This window comes from Primulina eburnea, chromosome 8, assembly GCF_022965805.1.
Source record: "Primulina eburnea isolate SZY01 chromosome 8, ASM2296580v1, whole genome shotgun sequence".
Lineage (NCBI taxonomy): Eukaryota > Viridiplantae > Streptophyta > Magnoliopsida > Lamiales > Gesneriaceae > Primulina > Primulina eburnea.
In genome coordinates this window covers 7,181,560-7,202,301 of record NC_133108.1, presented here as the reverse complement: position 1 = coordinate 7,202,301, position 20,742 = coordinate 7,181,560, and the positions used below count along the sequence as shown (strand labels likewise).

At 33.4% G+C, this 20,742-nt stretch overlaps 1 protein-coding gene across 7 annotated transcripts; it reads left to right on the top strand.

Annotated features, from left to right (window-relative positions):
- Positions 1-8,211: 8,211 nt before the first annotated feature.
- LOC140838781 (katanin p80 WD40 repeat-containing subunit B1 homolog KTN80.1-like) lies at positions 8,212-16,853 on the top strand. 7 transcript variants are annotated; one of them, XM_073205329.1, is made up of 19 exons: positions 8,212-8,346; positions 8,576-8,701; positions 9,277-9,407; positions 10,221-10,338; positions 10,536-10,762; positions 10,851-10,953; positions 11,036-11,106; positions 11,643-11,717; positions 11,800-11,943; positions 12,056-12,224; positions 12,319-12,834; positions 13,362-13,427; positions 13,510-13,643; positions 14,253-14,378; positions 14,987-15,061; positions 15,149-15,261; positions 15,932-16,048; positions 16,136-16,204; positions 16,452-16,853. In XM_073205329.1, exons 2-19 carry the CDS (start codon positions 8,677-8,679, stop codon positions 16,510-16,512), a joined length of 2,340 nt encoding a protein of 779 aa, XP_073061430.1. In that variant the 5' UTR covers positions 8,212-8,346; positions 8,576-8,676; the 3' UTR covers positions 16,513-16,853. The 7 variants fall into 7 exon arrangements, with proteins under 7 accessions (XP_073061430.1, XP_073061429.1, XP_073061428.1 ...); XM_073205328.1 differs by having other exon boundaries at positions 8,248-8,395; XM_073205327.1 differs by having other exon boundaries at positions 8,249-8,441.
- Positions 16,854-20,742: the final 3,889 nt, after the last annotated feature.

The window sequence follows — 20,742 nt, the reverse complement described above, 5'->3', positions numbered from 1 at the left end:
CGATGTGCACTTGAGCCTAGCGAAGTCTGATCTGAAGACTGTTGCGAAACATTGGTATTCATTCATTTCTGCTAGGATCAAGCCTACCGAACACACCACTACCGTCATCAAGGAGAGGGCTATCCTCACATTTTGCATTATGACAGGGAAGGCAATTGATTTAGGTCAATTGCTTCAGAATTCGATTCTCGACTATGCAAGAGGTAACTCTCCGAGTAGACTTCTCCACCCCTCTCTCATCACTGTTTTATGCCAACATGCGGGGGTTACTTGGGCACCGAATGAAGAGTTGTTGAAGCCAAAGAATGATATTGTGGTAATTCAACCACATGGAGGCATCAGAAATGACCAAGCTGCAGCACGTAGAGCTGAAAGGGAATTTAATAGAAGAGCTGCAGAGAGACGTGACCAAGCCCAAGCCCAAGCCCAAGAACAACCACCGCAGCACAGGCACAGGAGAAACAGATTGACTATGTTGGAAGGGGACATGCGAGCTCAACGCCAAGAGATGGATGCGTTGAGGTATAGGGCCGATACATTCATGGATTACATGATGGATTTCACTTCGGTGTTGGCTCAGCAATTTCCATCTGCTTCCACTTCTGGTCATCCGTTTCCACCTCCTCCACAGTGGCCACCTGTCTACCACCCGCCAGAGTTCCAACCACCCCACCACGATGATGATGATGAGGATGATGGCAATGACCACTGACGGTCGTTGCCCAGTGTATGTGCATTCTCCTATTTATCATACTTATTCACATCGAGGACGATGCACATGTTTAAGTTTGGGGGAGATTTATTTATTTTATTTTATTTTACTTTGTGTGCTTTGTTTTAATTTATTTGGAGTGTTTATTTGTTTAGTTGATTTTGTGTGTTTATTTATTTTGTGTATTTTTCTGTGTTTAATTTTTGGTTTATTTTGTGTGTTTATAGTATTTTTGTCATGAAATTTTTAATGAATTGGCCAATGATGAAAATATTTTTAGTATGGAAAAGAAAGGTCATGCATCAAATTCATGTTAATTGATCATTTTGAAAAATTTAGAGAATAGTCATGAGATTTGGTGAGTTTGAGACTTACAATTTCTATAAAACTTTGTGATTTTTTATTGGATATTGAAATAAAATTTTTGCAAACACATAGATGATTGAGGCAATCTTTGATTTTATTTGGGCCATTTATTTTGTTCATAAACATTCATTTGATGCCCTTTTGAGCCTATACAAAGAAAGAGTTGTGTTTTTGAAATTCCTTGGAAGCCAAGCACATTTCTTTTTGAATATATATATATTTGGTTGATGCATTGAGCCACCATTTTCACGATGATTAGATTCTACTCTTTGATGGTGAATTGAGATTTTGTCTAGAACTATCCAAACATCACTTGAGGCGAAATACGGACAAATTATGATTTAGGAATGATTTAGGTGATTTTTGGATCGATTGAGCCTTTCAAGCTACCAAATAAATTAATGTATCATTTGTCACCTCTTTGAGCTTATATGAATTTGAATGACACACGTAAATATGTGTAAAAGACCCTCATTCAAATTTTTTTTTTCAAGTATCCCACAATTACCAACCTTTTGAATATCTTATACAATTAATTCCTACCTTCTCAAAGGAGTAAGAATTCGAAAGATTAAAGAAAGTTATTTTCTCCTACAAAAGAAAAATGAATAATGATACATTGTTGAAGTTGGAGAAAAAGGGGAGAAAAAAAAAAGAGATGAAATGAATAAAAAAAAAAAAAATTGGAGATCAAAAGAAATAGTGGAGTTAGAAAAAGAGATGAAATTCAATTTACCCCCTTATTTGAACTCCTAATCTTTATTTGTAGCCATGAACCAAGGTCTAACATTACAACCATTGAAAATCCTATTAACCTAGTCATAGTTGTCCAATATACTAGTGGAGAGTGATTGGGAGGATCTAGCCTATGGACAATCGATAAACACTGTCATTGAATAAGAATCTTGATCAATTTTACACACACCTCATTGCATCAAATATTTATTGGGTATCCATTTCTTGAATAAATATTGCTTTGAACCCAATTTTTACCGAAAAAGACCTTGTGATATGTGTTTGTAAAAATTTGAAATCAATTGATAATGATTTGAAACATGGTTGAAGAGATTTGAAGTTAGAGAATGAACCCATCACATGATTTTATCCAGATGAACAAGTGATTTAATTGATTTGAATTGTAAATGCATGATGGATTTTGAATTTATATTGAGGCCAAGTTCTTTAAAATATTTCATGACTTGTTTGTTTGTTTGTTTTTGTTGTTTTGTTTTGCTCGGGACTAGCAAAATCTTAAGTTTGGGGGAGTTTGATAAGTGCAATTTATTGTACTTTTATTACTTGTTTTTAACTTGGAATTTTGTGATTCTTGAGCATGTTTTATTTGATATGTTGTTGTTTTTGTTATTGTAGTTTGGAAGAGTAGAAATGAGAGTTTGGAGTGATATAGTGATGAACTAGAAGGTGCAAAGGACAAAGATACACGAAGCAACACCGCACCCGCGGTGTTCACAAGAGCGCACCCGCGCTGTTCTCCGAGGCATGACCGCACCCGCGGTCATGCTAGCACCGCACCCGCGGTCTCACCTGAAGAGCAGGAGGAGTTTTAGTCGAAAGGGCACCGCACCCGCGGTCCTTATACCACCGCACCTGCGGTCATGCACAAACACCATTCCGGAAATTGTGAAACTTTGTGGACTTTGAAGAAAAGAAGGGGAAAATAGTGTGCTACGTGGGATATCTTGTCTAGACTATAAAAGGGTCTCTTTTTCATCATCTAGGGTATAGGGAGAGAAGCTAGGAAAAGGGTGGAGGCTACAAAGAAAAGAGTTGAAGATCAAAATCATCATCTTCAACAAGTTCTTGCACATCTTTGGACAAAAACTTCATACACTCCAAAACTCTTGTTCTAAGTTCTTTCTTTCTTTATTTTTACTTTTATTTTGATATGTCTTGTTTAAGATTTATGTGTTGTTGTTTTATTTTCATTATTATGAACTAAATCTTAATTCTAGAGGAATGATGGAACAAAACTAGAAACCATGTGTTGAGATTCATGATTTATGCTATATAAGTTGTCTTTATTGTTTATTTGTGTTTTTCCAATCTTAATGCTTTCATTTTACTGGCCATATCTTGAATGATTTGTATGTTATAAATTATCACTTGAAAAAGGAAATTTATAATCAAGAAAGGGAAAAATACATCGATGGTATTTATATAGTTCGAGAGGACATATATTGCTATGGAAGCCATTAAAAGAATTTAGTGCTTGTTTTGTTATTTAATTATCGATTGTTGACGGAGACGTTGCAATCCTTTGTTAGATAATTAGTATCTACTTAGCACTCGAGAGAGGGAGCAGATAATTATAGAATTCTTGGCTAATGAATAAGAAGGACAATTATAATATAGCTACACAAACATATCACATGGTGGATAGTTGCGTGAAGTCAAACCTCTAGATCTTTTATTCTATTGTTCAAATCTGTTTGTTGCTACAATTAAATTTATTTTCAATTCTAGTCATTGGTATAATCAACTCTGTTAAGTGAATATACTAAATAAAATCGAGACTATTTTAATTACAAGCATTAATATAAATTTAGAAATACATTCCTCGTGGGATCGACACTTGTACTCGAAATTACATTTTACTATAACTTGACGTCGTGCACTTGCGAGCATTAAAGAAAACACGCAACAGTTATCTATTTTTCTGACCTCAAGTTCTCGATTTTCTACAAAAATCCAAGATTTCAGTTTCATAATATACTCATAATGCTAAAATTTGTATTGATCAAGTCATTATTTAAGCTCAATAAATTTTAGTTTTCGGGAAATAAGTTTAGAAACATCTCTAATACAAAAATGAAACAAATATACAAATATAGATATTCTTCTATGGACATCTCAAATTTTCAAAAATTTATATAAACTAAAAAAATTAAAAAATTTGGGGGATCGTAGCTCTATTTGGCCCTAATATTAATATAACATATGTAACGAAAAATTTAAAAGACATGTTATATTTATATAAATTAACAAGAAAGTTGTATTTGAGATTCATGACTTAGAATGGGGATGTGACAGTGACACAAAACTTCTCCTTTATCCTCGACATTAATCCAATTTACCTGTTAAGCTCTTCGGTTGTCAAAAACTTAATGCATCGTTGTGTCGTTAACCTTAAATCATCAACCATAAAGTAGTTAGATTGCAAGAAAATAAATAACTTTTAAGGCAGCAGTCCCATCATCGTACAGAGAAATTAAAGTTTAATTAGTATAATTAAATTGACTATTAGATATCATAGTTGTTTCATAAAAATAATAATAAATACATCTTTCTTGTTTTTATATTATTCCATGATAATAATTAAGGCCCATGGATCACGTGATGATATGAGTGAGTCTTATGTGAGACTGTCTCAAGGATCTTAGTCTGTGAGACGGGTCAACCCTACGAATATTCACAATAAAAAGTAATACTCTTAGCATAAAAAGTAATACTTTTTCATGGATAACCAAATAAGATATCCGTCTCACAAATACGACCCGTGAGATCGTCTCACACAAGTTTTTGTCTGATGATATATATATTTTTTTAAAATAATTTCTATTGTCCAATAATTTTACTAAATAATAATAAATACAGTTTTCTTGTTTACATAATATTCCATGATAACAATTAACCAATCAATATAGTATAAAAATGTTCGAAATTTCTCTAGAAAAAAAGGTTCGAAATTTAACCAATAATTCGGCAAAGACTTCAGAGAGAGGAAAACATTGATTTGATAACACAGACTGATTCGATGCATGTATTCAGCAGACTGAATACTAATATTTTTATAGATTTTTTATATACTAATATCTCACTCGTATTATATACATATTATTATTTTATATAATTATTTATTAAATATTATTTAATATGAAAATCCGAATTGATTTTTAAAATTCAAGTAAACGGAATCAACAAAAAATTAAAAAACCAACTGTTGAAAAAGTATTATCAAAGACCGAATACTTGAAGTCTCGCAGCCTCCGATATGCAAAAAATTATCTTATACTCACATGGAAGTAGACTTCAGATTTAAGTGATAATTTGACCTTAAGTATAAAATTAGAGGATAGTAACCTTGATTTAAACTTGAATATATTCTCCCTCTCATCGACGTGAAACAAAATATTTATTAAATGAGTGAGTCTCATGTGAGACCGTCTCACGGATCATAATCTGTGAGACGGGTCAACCCTACCCATATTCACAATAAAAAATAATACTCTTAGTATAAAAAGTGATACTTTTTCATGGGTGACCCAAATAAGAGATCTGTCTCACAAATAAGATCCGTGAGACCGTCTCACACAAATTTTTGCCTTATTAAATTATATAATCATAAGATTTCACAAAAGTGTACCCTACTTTATTCGTTGTTCTCCGCATGTGTTTTATAGATAAGAAAGATGGTCGATCAAGTAGGCTACGAAATTTCGATGCATGTATTCAACAGACTGATTCATTCCTAACACAGAATTATTATATATAAATTCCAAGTCATCATTATTGAAAAAATATATATTAAGTAATTATGAATTGGACAATTTTTAATTCTCGAGGGGTGGGTTAATGCCAAGTTATTGTACTCAGTTGAAATTAAAACACTTTTAAAGACCAACAAAAGGAAATTAAATTTTAAAAAAAAAACCTAAAAAGAAACTATTTAGTATCAAATTATTATCACGAAAACTCCGATAAGACGGTCTCACGAGTCAATTTCGTGAGATATATCTCCTATTTGAGTTATCCATGAAAAAATCAATTTTTTATGCTAAAAATGTTACTTTTCTATTTTAAACATCGAAAAAAATCATTGAAATCGTCTTACAAAAAACTTATTCAATCATTATTTGTCGAGGTTGTTGAATTCTATCCATATAAATAAAACACACTTTAAGGAAAAAAATATTTCTATAAAAAAGGAAAAATAAACAAAAGGTGGACCCAAAAAAATGAGAAAAAGAAACGAGAAACTTCATTTTTTTTTATGTTCACCATCACATTCAAACTTTATAATCGATTGTTTCATAACTAAAATATGGTAAATGTGTGAGATGATTTCATGGATCGTATTTTGTGAGACAAATCTCTTATTTTGCTCATATATGAAAAATATTATTTTTATGTTAATGGTATTATTTTTTATTGTGAATATCTGTAGGGTTGAGATAAAGATTTGTGAGACCATCTCACAAGAGATATATTCCTAAAATATTAAATAATTGAATATCTATATTATATCACATATAAAATTATATTAGAAATTTATGCGCTTCGTGTTTTAGATAAGAATGATGCAAAGATAAATCAACGGAAAATAATTTTTTATAACAAAACTCTTATATAACCGTCGTATATATAAATTTTGTTAAATGAATATTAAATCCGACTCGTCTCTTTCTCTTAAGGCGCAGAGCGAACTGTCGGACTAGGAGCTGCGTTGTTTCATAAGAAGTTCCCCTCTAAATAGATGGCGAGAATCTTCTTATCCCTAGCACGGCTCTCGAAAGAGGCAGTGCGGGAGACTAGGGAATGGGTCGAGTAAACTCCCCTGGGGTCGGAATAATAACAGACGAAGCTTTACTTAGACATGGCTAAGATTGGTATTGATTTTTTCTTAGTGATTGGAAAGGGGGGCGCCTGGGTATGTTATAGAAAGGGAAGGCAGAGGCATCGAATAGCGAAGAGAGGTGGCTCGGCAGGGAAGGAATGGGAAATTGTCAAGGATGACTTCGTTGTTGGCGAAACGAAGGGCGCGAAGCGTGGTAGGCCTGCGCCGGGGGAGCATAGCATAGGGAGGAAAGGGAGAAAATTATTACTTTTTTCTAAAAAATATTAATTTTTATTATAGATGTGAACCAAATTGATCAGTTTCACGAAAAAATATAATAAAAGATCGTCTCATAAAAAGCATACTCTTTATGTAGAATGATAAGAGTAGTACATTTTATTAAGTTTATATAAATAAAACTTCATGATTCTTGATGAGTCATACGAAATAAAATTGATTAACCCTCACATTTAAAAAATGATGATAACATAATTAAAAATAAATAATAACAAGTAAATAAATAAATAAATAAAAGAACAGAGAAAGCAACAAACAAATATTGATCACGACAGCTAAACCTTTTGTTTCCTTCCAATTTAGTGGTCGGAATGTATTTACATTTTGTTTTGTAACTCTGGACCTCTGGCAGAAGTAGGATCGTAGAAAAAAAATAATTTCTATTTTTTACTTTTTAAAAAATATGTTAGCTCTTGAGTTCAATGATTTATGTGGTTATATTTAAAATTTTATACCATAACTAATCGTGTCTCCTAATAATAGAATAATTATGTAAAGATAATGGGTAATTATTCTATCACATATTACTATACATCTTAATCAATTGTTTGAGATTGTCTCATGAATTCATATTCATTATACAGTTCGATTAGACTCATTTCTACTATAAAAAATAATTTTTTTATGATATAAAAGTAGATCTGTATGACAAAATTGTCTCGTGAGATGGTCACACAAAAGAGTTTATGCTTAACCATATTAATTTTTATTCAATATATACACTTTTTGTGTAAAATATACAAAATACTTCATCCTATCAATTTTTTGGGACGTAAAACATTTAGACTCCTGGTGAAAACCCGAAAAACATGTGACGATCTATAAAATTAACTATGCTTTAAATCCTATGTGTTTTTTTTTTAAAACCAGACATAAAACCTTATGATTTTTAAAATACAAAGCTTTCAAGATCTTTAATTTTACCAAGTGGGTTATATGTTTTTTTTACGTTTCAAATGTAAAAGAAGTTATTTTTTAAAAAAATAGTTAACCAACGGGTAAGATTTTGTTATACATATAATTTTAAAAAAAAAGTTGGTCACATACAATTTAAAAAAAAAAATGGGTCCTATATATGCATGAGCAAATCTTAACCCTCGTGACATAAGCGAGTTGGTAAATTTGAAATGATGTATGTTTATATTATTTGACATAACAAGATCAATTCTCTTATAGATCATATTTCTCGTTAAAATCTTTTGTGAAGTATGTTACGAAGTCGGTGTTTGATATCTACCCCTCGAGTAACTCCATACTTACTAGTATAAAAGATTTTGTTTGGTCCCAAGCTGCTTCTTGTACAGGAAAACATCAACAGCGAATTCAAAAGCCCAGGGAAAAGAAAACTCAATACTTGTTTATCAGCTAATCTTGTCGGTTAATCTTCATCTTCGAAGTTAATAAGCGGCAGTAAATCTATAAGCGGCTGCTATTATACACACAAAGTTGTTAACTTTATTATTATTATTATCATAATTTCTATTTCTATAGGTTAGTTTCTCCCATCCCCTGTAGAAATCTGCTCTGAATTTTTTTTCCCACCATTTTCTTTTTGGGTTTCTTGTGGAGAATCTATTCCTAACTTTTGTCTCTGGATTTTGAGTCACCGTTGCTTGTATCTACAGATTTATACCCTTTCTCTCTGGGCACAACAGTTCGTTTTTTGGCCGGGGCACCGACGAGGGCCTCGTGTCGGGGCTCTGATTGTAGGCAACGGTTTCAAATAATGGCGAAGCGCGGCTATAAATTGCGTATCCTCTTGATTTCTGCTGTCTGTTTATGTATATGCTTATCCATGTGTGTATGTAATGTGGATGTCGGTGAGTTTGAGTGGGTAGCCCACAAATCTATTTTAGGTTTGTCTTTGTTTGCGTGGTCTAAGATGTTCCAAAATAGGTTTTCTTGAAATTTTATTTTATTTTCTTGGTTCAGGGAAGTAGATGCTGGTTAGTAATTGTTGAAATTGCTGGAAAAAGATTTTCACATGCCTGTCTTTATCTGTTTTTCTTGATCAATTAGTTATTGACTGAAGTAGTTGAGTTCATCAGGTGTAGTTGATTTCGCAGAAAATTTATTTCTGGCTTTTATTGTATTGGAGTTGAAGCGAGTGTAAAAACATAATTTTTATCCTATGCAGATGTTTCAAGTATCCTGAGTGGCTACAAGTTTTGAAATTTTCAGTTTTTGCAAATTTTGTCTCTTGTTGGTAGATTTGGGTGGATCTGTGTATAGCAAATTGATGATTTTTCCTTTAGCTTACTTCTGTAATTATTTGTCATTGCGTTGCTGCAGTTTGAATTGTTTGTTCTTGACTAATCTTCTAAAGAGGAATTTGTTGCGCATGCTGGGAATGTAAATTGTTTGAGGTTTGGGAAAAAAAATTGCCGAGTATTTATTACCGGTGGGGATGATCAGAAAGTGAATCTCTGGTCCGTTGGGAAACCGACATCGTTGATGGTTAGTATAGAAATAATATCCGACCCGTGGCTTTTCTCTGGCACACACTGCATCTGCTCTGAACAGCATGCTTAATGACATGTCGCGTCCATAAATTAGAACAATTTAACTTAATGCAATGGATTTGATGATTTGTTTTTTTTTTCGAGTTGGGGTTTTATTATTATTTTGCATCATATTAAAAGGAATTAACCACCATTGGACCGTACATTAGAACTTCGCGATTTATACATGGCACCTATACAGATATCTCAAGTGATTAGTGTTTCTTTTTTTCAACATTTATCATATGATTGACTTCTGTTAAACATCAATTGCCTCCTAAGTTTTCTTCAGCTTTTACATTTCAACTGGCTTTAAATTCCCAAGATCATTTTGCTGATTTTTTTTTCATCATGTAATTTTTTGCAATTTGGACCCAGTTGTGTCTGCTGTTTTTTCCCCTACCAGTGAGGTTAAGATAACACCTTCTAGTTTGGCACTTGCTGTTATTTTTCAAATGACATCCGGATGACATAAAAAATTGAACATCATTAAGTTGTTGCTTGTTCCGACTTGATTTATTTCCTTCTTTCTAATTGCGTTAGCATGCTACATTTTCTGCGAGATATTGCAATTAGAGCACACACATATTTTTTGGACTGTTTAACCATTATAACTGTTGCTAAATGTATAATAGTGTTATTTTTGGGAATAGTTTTGATCGCTCTGACCTTTGATACTGCCAGTTATAGACATCTTCTTAATCGTACTTTGTATAGTTTTTGTCACCTTATACTGGCAAAGGATGATGAACTTTTGGTTATTATGCAGAGCCTATGTGGCCACACTACTCCAGTTGAGTCTGTGGCTTTTGATTCAGCAGAAATTCTAGTAGTAGCTGGATCTTCTTCTGGTGCCATAAAGCTGTGGGATTTGGAAGAAACAAAAAGTAGGTTAATTTCATCATGATTTATGATATACTGATTTGAATGTCAGTAATGATCATGGATTTGAATTAGTTCAAAATACGAGCTTGTTATATGTCTTTTTTAACTGCAAGCAATGAAATTGGATCGCAATTAATTAAATCTATTTATCACATATGGGAGACTTTTCTCTGACCTCATTAATGTCCTTGAAGTATAGTGGTTCGCACTCTTACTGGACACAGATCCTATTGCAACGCTGTTGAATTTCATCCATTTGGTGAGTTTTTTGCATCTGGTTCTATGGACACCAATCTAAAGATATGGGATATTAGAAAGAAAGGATGCATCCATACATATAAAAGTCACACTCGAGGAATAAGTACCATAAGATTCACACCTGATGGCCGGTGGGTAGTTTCGGGTGGATTTGATAATGTTGTTAAGGTATTGCTCTGACATTTTTAAAAAGTATTAACTAATGAATGGCTCTTGCATATTTTACTTTGCAATGAACTACATATTTGTTGCACAGGTTTGGGACCTGACAGCTGGAAAGCTTTTGAATGATTTTAAGTTTCATGAAGGACATGTTCGGTCCATCGAATTTCATCCACTTGAGTTCCTTTTAGCGACTGGTATGTAAAATTGGGTTTACTGCTGTTGTTATTCTCCGTCCTCGTGGTATGCTGATTGTATTGTTTTAAATTTTTGGTCCAGGTTCAGCTGACAAAACCGTGAAATTTTGGGATTTGGAGACATTTGAAATGATAGGATCTGCCAGACGTGAGGTGTTTAAACTTACCCGTTGGAACTCTATGCTTGTATTTGTGTATTCTTTGCAGTTGAATATTTAATATTTATGTTGAAGTGTAGTGGGCTTCATTCTTCAATGAACTTCGAATAGGAAATTATATTTTTATGATTTCTTTTTAATATTTCTAAAACAGTCTCCTATGTCGTGATAATTAATGAAGAGGCGCACTTCATCTATTCTCTCTCGATAACTTTTGATAAATGTGATATTTTTATATTCTTTTATTGTGCTTATTACAATATTATTAGTGTTTTTTGTATTTTATGATAATGTTGGGCTCTCCCAGCCCATTCACCCTTTAGAACTCAAGATCCAAGATTTTTATTGAATTTACCAAAAGCATTTGGAAATAATCCAAACCCAAAATCATTAAATTAGTCACTTTTGCATGTTTGCCACCATTGCTGTTCGTATTTTCATATTATGTATTATTGTTATCATTTTTTGGGCTTATTTGGTTAGACTTCTCAAGATTTATGCTTTAATCAATTTGGTTGTCTCACCCTATAGGCTGCAGGGGTACGGTCACTCACCTTCCATCCTGATGGAAAAAGTCTGTTTTGCGGATTTGATGATAGTTTAAAGGTATGGCTTTGTAATTTTGAATCATGTTTCTCTCTCTAAAAGAGGAACATTTTTTATGTTGTCCATTTAACTTCAAATGTAGGTTTACTCATGGGAACCTGTAATATGCCATGACTCTGTTGATATGGGGTGGTCTACGCTTGGTGATCTTTGCATTCAAGATGGAAAACTTTTGGGTGGAGCATATTATGAAAACTCAGTCGCAGTTTGGGTGGCTGATATTTCGGTATTTGTCTGTTCCTTTGCTATGTCTGGTCATCAATCACTTCCGTTTGGTTTTCACTTTAAATAATTCCACTTGCTTACTTCCCTTTGATTAAGTACTGTTTCTGTGTTAGCTTATAGAGCCATATGGCACAAGGGTGGCACCTGATCAACATAACCAGTCGGAGCAGAAACCTGGAGATCAGGTGAAGAAAGAAGAAAGTCATTTAAAGTCCAAGCCAAATACGCGCTCTACAACACCTGAGAGTGATGCAAAGGAAATCAAAACTATATATGTGGACCGTATGTTTTATCATGCTTTTCTCTACTTCCCCTCAATTTTAGCCAGGGCAGTGTGACATTTGTGAACAATTGATTAATTTTGTCCCATTTGAAGTTTCAGGAGTGAATCCCATCATTTCAAAGGCAGCTGCTTCCCTTGATGCCCCTAAGGTTGTAACTTCATCAGATTCAAAGGAAATAAATACTGTTGGAATTCAAAAGCGGGCTCCTGCTAGTAGCTTGCCAGCCAAAAATAATGCACCAGCCAGTAATAGGTCTCTTGTTATGCCTAACATTGTACCTCGTGATGCTTCTGATGGAAAAGATTCAGTTGGATCTAGGAAGGAAACTATTGCTTCTAATAAAGCAAGTAGTGTTGTTTCCGCTAAACCTCATACTCGGAGGCTATCCAACTGTAGATTTGATGTGGAAAGATTGTCGGTGTCCCTCAACTCCATGCCTTCTGACAATGTGAAAAGCCCGTTTGGCAGCAAGAGAGAAACAAACGTCCACACTAGACTCGTGACTGATGAAAATGCTAAGGATTCGTCTGAGGGAAAACATTCAAGTATCAAGACTGTTGTGGAAAAGCTCGACAGAACTTCATCGCCAGCAACTACATTAAGCACGGGTAGTTGTTTAGTTTCTCCTTCAGTCCTTCTAAAATCTCTTTTGTCATTCAAGATGAAACACTAGGAAATAGCAAACAACCACCTAGTTGCATCGAGTGCAGCACAACTAGTTTGGAGACTATTGATTTTCAAGATTTTTAGGTGCATTGGGAAATTCTGATTTTATTTAGAAGCTGATTCCTGTTTCAAGTGCTTACGTGTTGTCAATTTCACAGCATGGTAACAATGAATCTAGAATTCTGATGCTAGACTTGCCGCCTACCTACTGTACCCAACAAAATCTATATGTTTAAATTTCAAGTATGTCGTTTCAAGTAGTTGTTTGTTGACAAGCTTTGCAATAATGCACAATTTTCCAACATTGTGGAATTCATTTTCTAGTTCTGTTTTGGTAACGGTAGTATAGATATGTTATTTCTATTATGCTTATTTTCCTTTCAATCGACTGCTAGATTTTTCGCATACATTATAGAATTTTGTCAATGCCATGTGTATCTGATCTTCCCAAAATGTTTTATCATTTCAGTTGTATCAGGTGGTCAGACATTGAATATCAGTAAAGCGGCGAACCCCATCAAAGTTGTCAATGGAGGTTGCTGTTTAACATGATTATTAGTCAGTGATGACGGATTGACTATGTTACTTTTAATTATTCTTATGCTTGATTTTGGCAGTGGCAGTTGTACATGGAAGGACTCGTAGTTTGGTAGAGAGGTTTGAAAAAAAGGAAAATTGTGATGATGAAATTTGCATGCCCAATAAGGCTTCTGGTGTGACCACCGAGGCTGTGGAAACACCTTCCGCTCAGGTAGAAATATTATCCTTTTAATCTAATTCTTTATCTGTCTTGGCGTGAGCCTATATATTTTCAGTTACTTTTCAATGAGCTGTCAGGTATTTCTAGATAATTTGAACCCATCGAATTTTAGCCCATTTGATAGGATGAAATAGCCATGTTTCTTGTTGACTTTGCTGGGACTATCTTTACCACGTGGTTTCTTGTTTATTTTAGTTCCCTTTCCCTCATTGAGTATTGCTGTTCTATGTCTGACACTCCCAGATATTATTTCATTTCCTAAACCAGCAGTTTTGTTTCAGAAGACGAGCCCTTATTGGAATGAGTTACGTGAATCACTAATTATTGGTGTAGCTTACTGTTTTTTTCCTGTCAATGATCACGGTCTACTTTTGATTTTTCACCTTCCATCTTATTACTCTGATTTCAAAATATGTGCATTTTCTTGTAAGTTGAATCTTCAATAATTGAGCAAGTTACTTTGGTAGTTATATGTTCATAATTAATGAAAACATTGAGACATACAGGTCCTTTACACTTGATGCTCCACATTTCTGTCCCAACCTCTGCTTGCATTATCTTCTAATGAAATATCAATTGGCTTTATCTGCTGTTTTTCAGAATACTGACCTGAAAGTTGTTACAAGGGAGGAGACAACTGTGACTGATGTTAGTTTTATAGAAAATCTGATGCAGAATCACGATTCCCTGTTGAGTTCATTTCGATCCCGACTGACAAAGTTACAGGTAAATTGAAGGAGATTGTTCAAACTAAGTGCAATGAATTGTTGTCAGTAAGTCTTCGACATGTGTTAAAAGGTTCTGGTGGACAATATTGAGCTGTAGCAATTTACCGAACCAAAATTTTCTATAGCAGTATAAATCATTTTACTTTACGTAGAGGGTATCTGGCAATATATGATGTCCAATAATATCGATGCATGTATAACTAATTGTGTCAAAAGTTACGGCTGATGGTAAAGGTACATTTTGAAGTTTTTGAATTATACGACAGCTTAAGCGCATTGTTTAGGTTGATATGCGTCACAATTGTTGCTTCTCTCGACAATTGCATCAACTATAGTGCTTCATAGGGAGTTGAGCTCATGATTGTAAGTCTGATTGTCGGACTTAACACTTGTCATATATTATAAAGTATATTCAATAATAACAATACAAATCAAAATTTTAAATCTTATTATACTTGGCGGGCCATGCTCAATAGTTGTGCCACATATACATTCACAAAAGGGAAAGATGAACTCGTTGCTTGCCGATGCGTTGTTGGAAGTTTGAATTTTTTCTTGTTCTTTTTGGTTTGGTTTTTCTGACATTGGAAGTTCCATTATATGCAGATGGTACGACATTTTTGGGAGAGGAATGATGTGAAGGGTGCCATAAATGCCGTGACAAAATTTCCAGACCATTCTGTGGGTATTTCTTGCAGTAATTTTTTATATTTTAGCCTATTAACAATTCCACGCATTGTGTTTTCTTAAAGTATTATGCTGGTGCAGGTACAGGCAGATGTAGTTGGTGTTTTCCTTGAAAGGACGGAGGTTATTACGTTAGACTTATTTTCTTGCTTGCTTCCAATACTTTTGGGATTATTGGAAAGCAAAGTAGAAAGGTAATTAACTTATCAAACTTTACATATGAGCAGTTTTAAGGACATGGATCTAGAGGTGTGTGATTAGTCAAACAACTTGTGAAGATTGCGAGATCTTTCACCCTTTTAACTACCATGTATAGGTTTATTAGACAGCTCCATGGATGCTAGTTGCCATTTAAGACATTCTTCTTTATTTTTTTATATATTATGTTCTAATAGTAACAGTAATAATTATATTATTTTGAATAAAACAGAAATCTAGTATCCATGTTTCACTAGTGATGGAGGCTCGTTGATTGTGTCTTTTACCTTTTAGTCGATCTTGTCATTGATCCACCTGTTTATGGTATCTGATTTCATCTTGAAAGGTCCACGCTAACTGTAGTGCCTCTGTGAACAGTAACTACTGGCTTTCTAATATAAATATCTTAACCATCATGATTGTGGGTTGAATTTCTCCCGATTTGACTGTGAACCTGTCTGAGTTCAGATCTCTGTTCATCTGTGTACTATCATTGCCAATTATGAAAACTGTTTTTTGCTTGGCAATGGAAGATGAAACATCTTTTTGCTGTCTGCCTGCTCTCTTTTTATCCGATTTTAATTTTGCTGTTTTCATCATATAAACCGATATGCCATGTAGTATGTTCTCACAATTTTGCAATGTCCAATCGCGCTTAATGTGTAGACACTCTAGCGTTTCATTAGAGATACTTCTAAAGTTAGTAGCAGTCTTTGGTACGATGATTCGTTCAACAGTTTCGGCACCTCCAGCAGTTGGAATAGATCTTCACGCAGAGGAGAGGTAATGTAGCCGACTTCCCTTCTGGCAACACTTAGTGTGGCCAAAAGGATCTTACTGCACAACAATCTTACTTCATTTTACTGGCAGACTTCAATGTTGCAAAAAGTGCTTTGCCCATCTGCAAGACGTACAGACAATTATTCCAGAACTTGTGAAGTAAGTATCTTTTCTTGAATTCTAAACAGATTAACAAGTCATAATTAGCAAAATGTGTATTTGTTGGGTTATGCTCCCAGGGAATGAAAATATTTCCTGAAAACATAAATAAACACTACCCAAGTTTCGACTCGACCCACCTGCCTCCCGTCATATGAATCCCATGTCCAGCCATGTCATATAATTTCGAATATATCGTGTCAATTGCCTGATATAAATTCCCGAACCTTTTCTTTATCTGCTGCAGGAGGGGAGGCGTCGTAGCAAAATGCGCGCAACAACTAAATCTGGTTCTCCAACAGTCGTAAACGCGCGCGACAAATAAATCTGCTTCTCCAACATTCGTAGGCTACATTGATGAAACGACAAGAATGTTTACCAGAAATCTGTCTCTCCCCCAAGGAGAAAGTATGCGATTTTGCCCCGATCGATTTCTTTTTTCGCTGCCAGTTTGATGCTTTGAGAAGCCATGCTAAGTGCAGTGCAGTGCTCCTCGCTGCGTTCTTTCAGCTGCGCAGCATCTTTTGATACAGCGGCCATTCGATTCTATTTTGGGCGCCAATTCTGTGTATGGGTAACATGAAAACGTACTGTGTAAATCAATATGTTTCTAATTTAGTAATTGTTGGGATAAATTAAACAAATTAATGTTTATAAAACTAGAATTCAAATGGTAAAAGCCAAATTTTGTATTAAAATTGTTGCCATGTACGTTATGATTTTATTATATTTTCATGCTAAAAGTTCCAAACTTTATTATAATTTAATAAAATGAATCGTTTATTTAAATGATTTTCCGAAAATTTTATTATATATCTAGTTAATTTAAAATCTACTACTGAGTTAAGTAATAATTTTTGTTTGAAGGAAGGAAAGAACCAAAACTCACAGAGTTTGAAAATATTGGTTTTAATTTTTAGATTAAATAGATAATCAAGTATTTTTGGTGACTCCTCGTAAATATTATGATGATTTTATAATGACAGTTATGGAAAAAAATTATATTATATCTATGCCAATGTATTTTCTAAAGATATTCGTGAGACGAGTTAATTATGTTCATATTTATAATAAAGAGTAATATTTTTTCATGAGTAATCCAAATAGAATATTTATCTCCTATAATTGACATATGAGACCGTCTCACCGAAAATTATGTGTTTTTTAAAAGGGAATAGCACAGGTGGGAAAATGTATTGTGAGGTGACTCCAAAAGTTTTCAAAAAATATACAAATAAAGTTTGAAAATGTACTGGGAGGTGACTCCAAAAGTTTGAAAATTTGCACAATCGATTGTGTTCTAAAATAATTAAAAAAAATTATAATATCGTTAACGGTCTGTTCAGTGAATAAATTTTTTAGGAGTTAATTCCATAAATGTCATGCATGCGTCATCAATTTATTTGTCCCCAAATAGCTCTAAATAAAAATTAAACCAATAAATTTATTGAAAAAAGTTGGCTATTGGTTAGGAAAAATGTTGTAAAAAGAAGACGGGAAAGTGAATGTGGGGGTATGAAATTAAAAACTGAAATATTTATTTTGCCCAACGTGACTTCTTAGTTTTCGTTTTAACTAAGCTATCAAAATGGGTTGCGGGTTGAGACGGGTTGGGACGTCTGAGACACAACATGATTTTTATTGGTTTATTTAATTTATCAATTTAGGAATGAATATATGTTTTTATACACCACAAATAACAACACACAAAAAACAGCACACATCCTCATACCCGTGAAAGATAAAATGTTATTGAAATAACTATCGAATATGAATAGACAATAATTGAAAAGTGATATAATTTAATGATTGATGAATATTGAATTGTAATGATTATAAATTTGTTTAATTTTTCCAAATTATGTTTTATGCACTCTTAATTTCTTATTGTAATACTATTAACATTAGGGGTGGGCAACGGCAGGTTCGGTCCGGTTTTACTCTATAATGGTTCGATTTTTCGGTTTTCGGTTTTGAATATCTCTAGTCCAAAACCGAACCATTTTATTACGGTTCGGTTCGGTTTTTTTGTAGTTCGGTTCGGTTTATACGGCCGGTGATATACGGTTAGCTAAAATTTGTTACGAAATAAAATTATACGTCACTTTATGTCTTTAAAATCTAAATCATAGTATTTTTCAAACATTTAATTTGTGGGACTTAATTTTTTATATAAAAAATTACAGAAATATATACAGAAAAGAAAAGAAAACATCGACTGGTGAGTGGTGAGAAAGAAGAAAAAACAATCGGATTGAAAATTGAGTGTTAATGATACTAAGTTTTTAAATCTTAATAGGCCCATTATACATAAAAAGTCTTATACTAAACAATAATATGACCCATTATACATAAAACCTTATACTTAACAATAATATGGCCGGTTCGGTTTTTCGGTTTTTTCGGGGATGAAAACCGAAAACCGAACCGAAAAAACCGAATTTCATAAATTTTGAAACCATAACCGACCGAAAAACCGATAAAACCGAACCATTTAAACCGAATTATTCGGTTCGGTCGGTTTTTTCGGTTTTTCGGGTTTTATGCCCACCCCTAATTAACATTGAACTATTTAATTAATGTTTTTTCTTTTATGGTTTTTAGTTTTTATATATATGGGCAGGCCAGCATGTCTAACCGGCAGTCAAGGTGGGTCGGGAAATTCTCAATCCGCTTAATGGTGAGTGGCCGGCCCACCTAATGGTGGGTTGTGACGGGTTGCACCTTGACCCATTCGTTAATCCGTTTTTACAGCTTTAGTTTTAATTAATGATAGTAAGACATTTTTGTCTCTTCATTTAAATTACGAAAACAATTTTTCTAGGATACTCGTGAATTATTAAACATTAAGATTTATCATTAAATAGAAAGATATTAAACAAAAATTCTTCCCACCACTGAATTATTAATGGACCTTTAGGCAGATGAATTTGATATATTCTCTGCGGCCATCTACGGAGACACATGCAAGCCCGACTATCTGCAAACACAATATCAATTCCAACAAATATTTAAAAAAGATAAATTGATTACGATTTGTCAGTACGAAATTATCAAGCTGAGCTAAATCCAAAGGTAACAGCAAGCTACGGCTTCAAAGCCAAGCCCCGAAAACTCCAGTACGCTCATGCTTCATTTCAAGTTCAAACAGTTTCGAACTAGACCCATGAGTAGATGAAAACAGATTGAAATAAATGTGCTAGTGCGCTTATGCAAGATAGGAGAGCTTTCAAAGCATGTCATCTCACATAAGAACTGGTATCATTCATGGTTATTCACGAGCTTCAAAATATTAGATTTCTTCATGAGAAGAATTAACATTTCAATTATAAGTAAAAGAGTAATATTCGATTTCTCTGCTCTAGGTTGTCATAGCTAAATACATTCACACCGAAGGAACCACGAGATCACCTCAAGGACTTTTTCGTCATCCAGGGGTCACGAACTGACCAGTTCAATAAGTGGAACACATTAGCTGTCCGTTCTCAGGTTGGGCATAAGGTCGAGGTGTATTAGACTTGAGAGAGCAGATAGGCACGTTACCCTTAAACCAATCAATCTGCTTCGATCGTTAGAGCTGAACAAATAATGACTATAAATTTTTTTGTTGATTTTTAGTAAGCTTTTTATTTTATTAGTAGATTGATAATTGATTTGAAAGTGATCATTTTGGTGAAGGTGGCTAAGTCATTCAATCTATTCAAAATTAATATAGCTACATTAATGCTAGAATGCTACCAAAAAGTCCTGAGACGCCATTAATAGTTTATAGTAGACTAATGGTTTTGCTTTGGTGTAATTAATTTTCCACGGAGCCTTGTTTTTTGTTCGACACATGAGTGTGTGTATATATATCATTCGCTTTTATCGACTTTTGAGAACATTGTCGAAACATTTAACACAACAGTATGACTGTGTCAGAGGACAACCAATGTGACGTTTCACAAAATGCTTCCACGAATATCTTACGACACCCATGAATATATATACACACACACTCGTGACATACACATTTTATGTATACTAAATACCATATGTTTTGTACACAAATTTTTAGAGTGTAATTGGAGATATATATTTGAATTCATGTACATTTCGATTAGTTTTATTGTTTATAATAAAATAATAAATTAAATCTTAAATATACATCTTATTGATTTACATATTAGTATGACATTGTTATTGAGTGAATTTGAAATCCATCCTTATTAACATAAAATATTATATAAACATATATAAAAAGTGAATTTGAATTTTATAATCTTAATGATCTAAATAACAAAAATAATTTTAAATATATTGAAATCCATCCATATATTTGAAATCGTCCAATCCAAGTAACCTTCGTAACTTAAAATATTGAATAAAAAATTTAAATTTTGGCCAAAAGTTTCCATTTGCAGGAAATTGTTATAACTAAACTTTTACAAGAAGGTTTTTATTTGGAAAAAATTAAAAATATAGACATGTTTGATTCATAAAAGTAAAAAAATAAATTATAATATTTTAAAGTGATTGAAATATGAAGTTCAATTTGC